This window comes from Salvia miltiorrhiza, chromosome 2 (assembly GCF_028751815.1).
Source record: "Salvia miltiorrhiza cultivar Shanhuang (shh) chromosome 2, IMPLAD_Smil_shh, whole genome shotgun sequence".
Taxonomy (NCBI): Eukaryota; Viridiplantae; Streptophyta; class Magnoliopsida; order Lamiales; family Lamiaceae; genus Salvia; species Salvia miltiorrhiza.
Window position 1 is genome coordinate 13,391,809 of NC_080388.1, and position 7,751 is coordinate 13,399,559.

Sequence of the window (7,751 nt, forward strand, 5' to 3'; positions counted from 1 at the left end):
AAGAGATTAGTCTTCTAAAATTCTCCATGTTAATAGATTCCCCCCTACACACACACACACACAGCCCTTCTGCTACTACACTTGTCCACTACAAATTAATATCAGCGAGCAAATTTCTACCTCTTTTCCGACCCAACATTATAATTTTATACGTCGTCATGCTCAATAATTTAGAAAGTCTGAATATCAACAAATTAATTTGCATCTGTTTTTGATGCAAAGATTGTCACAAGTTAGTTTGGCAGGGCCAGTGCCAGATGGAATGAAAATAGCTTAAAAGGGTGAAATGATTAATCAAGAAAATACTCAGATACAAGAATACAGTAAAATAGCATACAACACCAGTGGCTACTAGAATGTAAGTTTAGAACACAAGCATACATATTACAGTACATACTATCGTTATAACTTATTAGTTCATCATGAAGTCGAGGGAATAGAATCACAAATGATATCAAACAGCAAAAATCAGTATAATCCTGAAGAGCATACCACAGAACTTCCGGCCAATCGAGCAGAGATGGTTTCAAACCGACAGCTCTGTTTTAGAGACCAAAATACCATCAGTGTCCACATACATCCACTCTCCATCACAGATTCTGGTCCCAGCAATGTTCACAGGTACGTGCTTTTCTCCAACCCCTTTCTTATTTGCTTTTATCGGGTGTGAGGCCAGAGCTCTTACCCCAATGTCACAACCATTGATTTCATCCACATCCCTTATGCAGCCATTGACTATAATACCAGCCCATCCATTGTTCTGAGCTTGTACAACCGGGTTACCACCCAATATCGCGCATCTCAAACTACCACCTCCATCAACAACAAGAACCCTTCCATTGCCCTTCTCCTCAAGAAACTCACGTACCAAAACATTATCTTCAAACACTTTCAAAGTAACAACTGGGCCGGAGAACACTTGCCGCCTACCATAAATCTGGAAAATTGGATGGAGTGCTCGGAGTTCACCACTCACTATAAGTTGCGGATTAGTATCACACACTTCAGCTGTTGTGACCAAGGCCATCCTAGATCAGTAACCTTCAGAAAAACACACCATTACCAACATAAATTCAGAGTATTGATACTTGTAATCCATTCAGTAAGTCCAAAACTAATAGTTAGTTAGTCATTGAGACACAAAATCTAAGCATTCCATATCATGAGCAGATTTCAATGAAATGTAGAAGACAAAATATTTTGGCATGTGTTAGTTTATACATACGAGTCAAACTACATTGTGCACTAATATAGAGCCAAAATACAAGTACCTGCAAGTCTGAAAAACTAGTAGCCTATTTGCTTGGCTTGAAGTATCACACTACAACTTGAGAAACAACGGTCAAGACATGGTGATTTGTTTAGACTAATCAATCTGTAGTGATATAATAATGTGGAAAACCAACTCAAAGATAGAAAACATGTCAGAATGATTCAGAAGCAACCAATGAAACCAAACATATGACCTATGTTAGAATGGCAAAGGTGCATTTTTAGACTATGTACAGACCCCGGTACATAATGAGGGAAAAACAAACAAAATAGTACAAGATTTCAAAAATACAACCAGATATCACTTTATTTGAAACATGAAATGTTCTCCATTAACTTGATGGATTTGAAATCCATATACACATCCTCATCGTCTACCTCACGTTCCTCACTAAACTCTAGAACCCAAAATTATCTTCTGTAAAAATCTGAATTTACTTGTAGCCAGCAAAAAAGATGAATAAATAATAAACTAACAAAAGGAACAACTAGATAACTGACATTGATCCACCATCACTCTTTACTTCCAAGTATCATTTTGCCTCTAGATCAGAACTAAAAATATTTTTCAACACATATATAGAAAGAGAAGAGCAAACAAAACGAGCTTGCACATCATCTGGTGCACAACGGAATAGTAAACCATCAAACATGTCTATTTACTTCAAAAATCAAATTAAAGAGAAAACAGATATCAAATACGAAAGATCGGGGACTATTACGATAACAAAAGTGCTGCGCTATTTAGCTGTCAGAGCTATTGAGCAAACTGCTTCAAGTCAAACGAAGAATCAAGCGATTTCTTTTGTGAAATTTAAGCTTATATTGACCGAATTAGGTAAGTTCTATGTCTATAGACGCTAGAGAGACGGAGTGAGTGATTTGGATCTTTCTTGTTCTTAAAAGTAAAAGTCTGATAAATTTTGAATTATTAAAAAAGAAAAGAAAAGAACAGATAATTGTTATTTCGACGTGATAGATAGCCTTGAGCCTCGAGGGGTGTAAAATGGATACCCTACGCCAATTTTACCTACAAACTCCTACGGTCCTACCCAATCTCGACCAGATATGGTTAATCGGGTAATTGAAAATACCCGATTTTTTAAAAATCAATTACGGCGAGTCGGGCAGTATGCAACGAACGATCAATCCTCGTCAATATACGTAGGGTATGTCTATATATGTGTTTAAGTAAGCTTACCTTATTCGTTCTCACAACAGGCGTAGAGAACTCTCTTCTTTAGCTTTCACTTGCAGCCTGAACCTTTATTGACGAAGAGTCGATAAGTTCAAGAAGAAAGCCGTGTAAGAAATGAAGATTGGTCTCTTGAACTAAAGGATCTCTTTTTTTTTAATGATTTTAGGGTTCTAGCATCCATATTAATCATGTCTCGCTCAATACATCAAACTCAAGACATTTATCACTATCTATCATATGGGTTCGAAACCATTTATTCGTATATCAACATGTGCATAATTCATAACTCCCTCTACTCACGCCACTTAGTAAAATATTCCATCAAATAATAATAACAAACTATATAATATCATATTGACAATTATATCATCATAAATCATGATTTCTCATTTATAATTCGCATGCTTAGCAATTTAATATCTCAATTAAATCACATACTCACTTGTCATTAAGTAAATTTATATGCTTAATCATTTCATAAAACAATTCCACATTTTCTTAGTGATATAAATAAATAATCTCATTATTTGTTTATACATGAAGCTAATTTAATAAGACATTTTAATTCCATTGCAATGGAATTAATTATAAAACAATTTAATCGTTAACATTTAAAAGACGATACTATAAGTCCATGAAAACATTTTATTTGATTCATAATATTAGGGTCTAGCACAAAACATTTTTATTTTAAAAGTCCAAACATTTAAATAAATAAAATAGGCTCAATTTAATAAAATAAATTTAGGACTCCAACATTTAAGTGGGCATTTACTTTGGAAGATTAACCTTGATAAATAAAAATAGTAACATTAATTCATTGTTTACTTTGATGGATTGCAACATTGAGATATCCTAGCTAATTTTGTTTGATTCTTATTCAATGGAAAGGATGAGATTTGAGATATCCTACGGATAAAAATAGTCAATCATGCATATAATCAATCATGCAAAGTAAACGCCCCCTAAATGTATTAGTCAGGTCCAAATTAAATTAAATTAAAGGGGCCAAACAATTTAAATTATTAAAACCCATCAGATTTTCTTTTAACTAAGGCTCGAAGGCCCATTTTCATAACCAAGGGGCCCAAGCCCATTCTTCTTTTAACCTAATCAAAACACACACATTTTCACACACAACACGCCGCTCTCTCTCTCTCTCGGCTGTCTCTCTGCCGCCGGCGAGCGGCCCCTCTCCCTCGACATCTCTCTTCCCTCTGACCCCTCTCTCTCACCCTCTCCTCAGCCGGATCCACGGCTACAGCCTCCCTCTCTCTCTCCCTTTCTCTCTCTGTGCCGATCAACTCCGCCTCGCCTCAACCAGGTTGAATCTTAACTCCCTTCTTTCTCTTTTTAGTTTTCCTTCTTCCTAAAATTTAAAACTGAGAATTCTAGTCCTCCCCCAATCTCTCTTTTCCGGCGGAACAAGAGCACCGTAGTTCGGCAGGCTCGTCCCCCCCTCTTTCCTTCCTTTTTCTTTATTTTCCTCTTCTTTTTCATTTCTGTATTTTACATATTATAAGCAATAATAATTCTCCCTCCTTTTCCTTTGATTTTTTGGCAGGACGGAAATAGGACAACGGCGGTCTGCCGCCGCCGGAGACGACGAGCCACCATGGCTGCGGCCTCCTTAACTCATACTTAAACAGAGCAGGGACTCAGCCCGATTTCCAGTCAACACGATATAAAAATAGGGTTTTTGCTGAATTCATCTTCAAAGACTTCAATTATAACTTGTATCAGTTGAACAAGCTTGAACATAGAACACGAATACCAAGTAATTGTGTGTGTGTGGGATTCTCTGTTGGTGGCTTCTATAATTGAAACAAAAGGGGCATAATACCTTGAGTAGTTGGTGTAGGATGTTTGTTTCTGCACATTTGGTATATCACATAAGTTAGATTTCTGATGTGAAAAAGAATTGAAAGAGAGAAATTATCTTGCACTATTACCGTGAAACTTGGCTGCAGGAATTGAGTGTGAGAGATCAGAAATGGGTGAAGTAAACTTTGCTGCAGGAATTGAGCGTGAGAGATCAGAAAATGGGTGAAGTGGTGAGGTTGTTTTAAAGAGGTAGATGGGACTGAGAGATGTGGGCCATGTATCTTTTAAACTTAATTAATAAAATATCTAAAAGATTATTCCCATCATCCCATTTAGAGATCTCAACTGGGTCAGCTCATCGGATTTCGAGTCAGCTCTATCGGGTTTTGGATTAATCGGGTGCGGGCTAAATGGGTTGGAGATTTTGTTGAGTTATAAATTTTCAACCTTAACCTTGAACATTCGGGTTTCGGGCTAGCCTATCGGGTTAGTCGGCTTAAATGCGTAAAATAAAATAATCATTTGTATTTTGTTATTTTTAATGATCTAATGTATAATGTATAAAATATACATAAAAATCAAATATATAAATTATATAGCAAGCATGAAATGTAAAAAAATAAAATATTGAAAAAAAACATCAAGATTGCATAACATATAAAATAAGTTGGTAATAATAAAATGTTCAACTTTATTAACGAAAAACCAATAAAATATCCAACAATAGTTTGAATTCATAGAAACAAAACATCTCAAAAATACACAAAAGTGAAATGATGGGACTTTATAATATTTTGTCATTTTTTTTATTTTTATATCTAAATATTTAATACTCCCTCCGTCCCAATAATGAAGACACACTTCATTTGGGCACGGAGATTAAGGTGAGGTAGATTAGGGAATAAAGTATGGTGCCCAACTTTATTACTAGTATATTTGATTAGTAAATAGTTAGTGATTTCTTTTTACTTTATTACTGCTAGTCGCCTTGAAGGAATATTAAACTGAAATAATATTCGATTTGCCCGAAGATCGTTTCTTGTATTATTATTAATTTATTATACAACGATTAATCCCTAACATGCCCCTATGAATTTAAGTGCTGCACGTTGGAGTTCAGAAATACCTTAAGAATTCAGAAGAATTCGTCAAATTCGCTGCTGAACAGACCAGTCAGCTTCAAGCCTTCGTTTGAAGCCTCAAACGTCCTCAAATCGTATTTTTCCCAGAAATACGACTTCTTCGTCTTCGAGAGAGCTTTCCGTGGCCGCCTGTTTCGCCTGAATCGGAGATCTGTGGAGGAAGTTATGGCCATTATCCCGAAACTACCAGAACTTGATTTCCTGCGAAAATCTAACTCCAGCTCAGATCTTCTGAACTGTATCCCGCTCAGCTTTCACCGTTGGATGGACAACGAGCTGTGAAACCCTAATATTTTGTTGTGTGTACATTTTTCCTGAGAGCAGACAGCTGTATTTAAATAAAATAAATCACAGCTGGGGCGCCAATTTCCTTGTGCTGGACGAAAATTCTCTCTGCTAGGGCTAGGAGACTTTGGGCCAGTCCAGGGACCAGATACAAGGAATAAAGATGGGCCTCAAATAAATTAATTCTACATGGTCAACCCAGACCATAATTAATTTATAAATATTAGTTCATTCCATTAGAGAACTAATATTGACTTACCCCTTTATTGCCGGTGATGAGTCGGGGCTTGTATTTAGACTTATTAAATCTCCGTATTTAAAATATCCGACATCCATTAATTAATTAGAGCTCTGACAGCTTAAATTAATTAATCTCTTTGTCAGTACCACTCAAACTTTATTATTGCGCCTGAACTTAATCAATCTGCAGGGTTTAACACAATAAACCTTATTGAGCTCCTTAAGGGGATGTCATTATCCTATACCGGATACGGGTATTAATACATATAATCATATATCATATATTGACCGCTATCACCCAAGATACAGAGTATTCAAATTACTATATAACTCTTACCCATAGTAAGTCAAAGTGATATACGAATCAATATATATATATTTGAAATCTTACACTACTAGAAAAACACTCATAGATGACGCTTTTTAAGCGTCATCTATGTGCATCCACAAGTGTCAAGAATAGACATGTCATCTATGCTTCCAGATAAGATGACGCTTAATAAGCGTCATCTATGCGCTCATACATGACACTTTTATAGTATAGATGACACTTAAGAAGCGTCATCTATGAGCGTGTAAATGATAAAAGTATCATATATATGATAAATACATGACACTTCATGTTTTGATAGATTACGCTTTATCACTGTCATCTATAACTACTATACATGACGCTTTTTAACCGTCATGTATCCATAAATAGATGACATTTTTTATGTTTTCGATGACAGTTTTTCACTGTCATCTATTATTTTTGAATTTTAATTTTTTTTTTTGAATTCTTTGCTTTAAATTTTGAAATTCAATAAATTGTATAATATAACATTTTAGCACATAATTTAAATTCTAAAAAACACATTCATTCAATAATCATCCAACATTAAGAATCTTACATCCATAAGTTTGAGTTAATGTTTTGATAGAGTAAAGGTGGAGAAGGAACGAGAACTGAACGGTAATATTATAAATGATAGAAATTAAAAGAAAACTCCTCACCGAGGCCTACAGCAATAGCTGTCCTAAACAATACTATGATTCCACATAAACGACTCTAACTATGATAAGCCTATTAAATAGGTAAAAAGGAAACCCTAACCCTAAAAGCCCATGCACACGTTATAGGCCTTTAGCCCAAACTATTTGACAAGAAGAACTAAGAATAAATAACTGACTCAATTAAAAAGAAAAAGAAAAGAAAACAGATGCCACGGTCTATCAATAGCCTCCCCCGGCACAACAGCCTTGTCCTCAAGGCTGAAGTAGGGACCGATAATTGGATGCCTCAACAGGCGCATGCTGGTGTAGTGCATCGAACTCGGGCTCCCCCAATTCATCACACACAAGGACGTTTAACGTCTTAGGCGGGCAGCGGTGAAGGGGTCCGAAAGTCAGACCGCAACGGAAGCAGGTACCAGCGGCAAGATGTTTTTGAATCTCTGATTGAGGCAGTTGGCGAAAGTTTTTGGCCTTGCTTAAAGGTAGTGAGGCGGCAGAAACCGTGGAGTCGGAAGAGTAGGTAGCTGTGGCTGTTGGTTGGCCGGCTGTGAGAGGGGTAACACGGTGGGAAAACACGGTAGGGGTACTAGGACGGGCAGCACGGCGCGCTGCGCTGACCGCAGAGGTGTAGTCAGTGAGAGCGTTGTCCTGTATCTGCTCTCGCACCGAACGCTGGAGACCACCGAGGAAATATCCTAAGCACTGGTCATCCGAAAGGGGAGGCAGCTGGGCCACGCGGCTTTCGAAAGCAGCGATGTAATCCTCCAGAGATCCTGTTTGATGTAATAGAAACA

General features: G+C 36.8%; 1 protein-coding gene and 1 long non-coding RNA gene across 7 annotated transcripts; one reads left to right on the plus strand and one right to left on the minus strand.

The window, feature by feature from the left end:
- Positions 1-269: 269 nt before the first annotated feature.
- Positions 270-4,564, minus strand: LOC131011272 (putative 4-hydroxy-4-methyl-2-oxoglutarate aldolase 2). 6 transcript variants are annotated; one of them, XM_057939058.1, is made up of 5 exons: positions 4,423-4,564; positions 4,314-4,342; positions 2,474-2,536; positions 1,272-1,321; positions 270-1,041 (listed from the first exon to the last, which is right to left on the minus strand). In XM_057939058.1, exon 5 carries the CDS (start codon positions 1,025-1,027, stop codon positions 527-529), a length of 501 nt encoding a protein of 166 aa, XP_057795041.1. In that variant the 5' UTR covers positions 1,028-1,041; positions 1,272-1,321; positions 2,474-2,536; positions 4,314-4,342; positions 4,423-4,564; the 3' UTR covers positions 270-526. The 6 variants fall into 6 exon arrangements, with proteins under 6 accessions (XP_057795041.1, XP_057795042.1, XP_057795043.1 ...); XM_057939059.1 differs by having other exon boundaries at positions 1,272-1,327; XM_057939060.1 differs by lacking the exon at positions 2,474-2,536.
- On the plus strand, positions 3,526-4,251 carry LOC131011273 (uncharacterized). Its single transcript, XR_009096832.1, has 2 exons — positions 3,526-3,794; positions 4,035-4,251. It is a non-coding gene; the product is annotated as an uncharacterized LOC131011273 (long non-coding RNA).
- Positions 4,565-7,751: the final 3,187 nt, after the last annotated feature.

Excerpts from the sequence above, each read along its gene's own strand:
- LOC131011272 (XM_057939056.1), bottom strand. The coding sequence starts at position 1,027 with ATGGCCTTGGTCACAACAGCTGAAGTGTGTGATACTAATCCGCAACTT.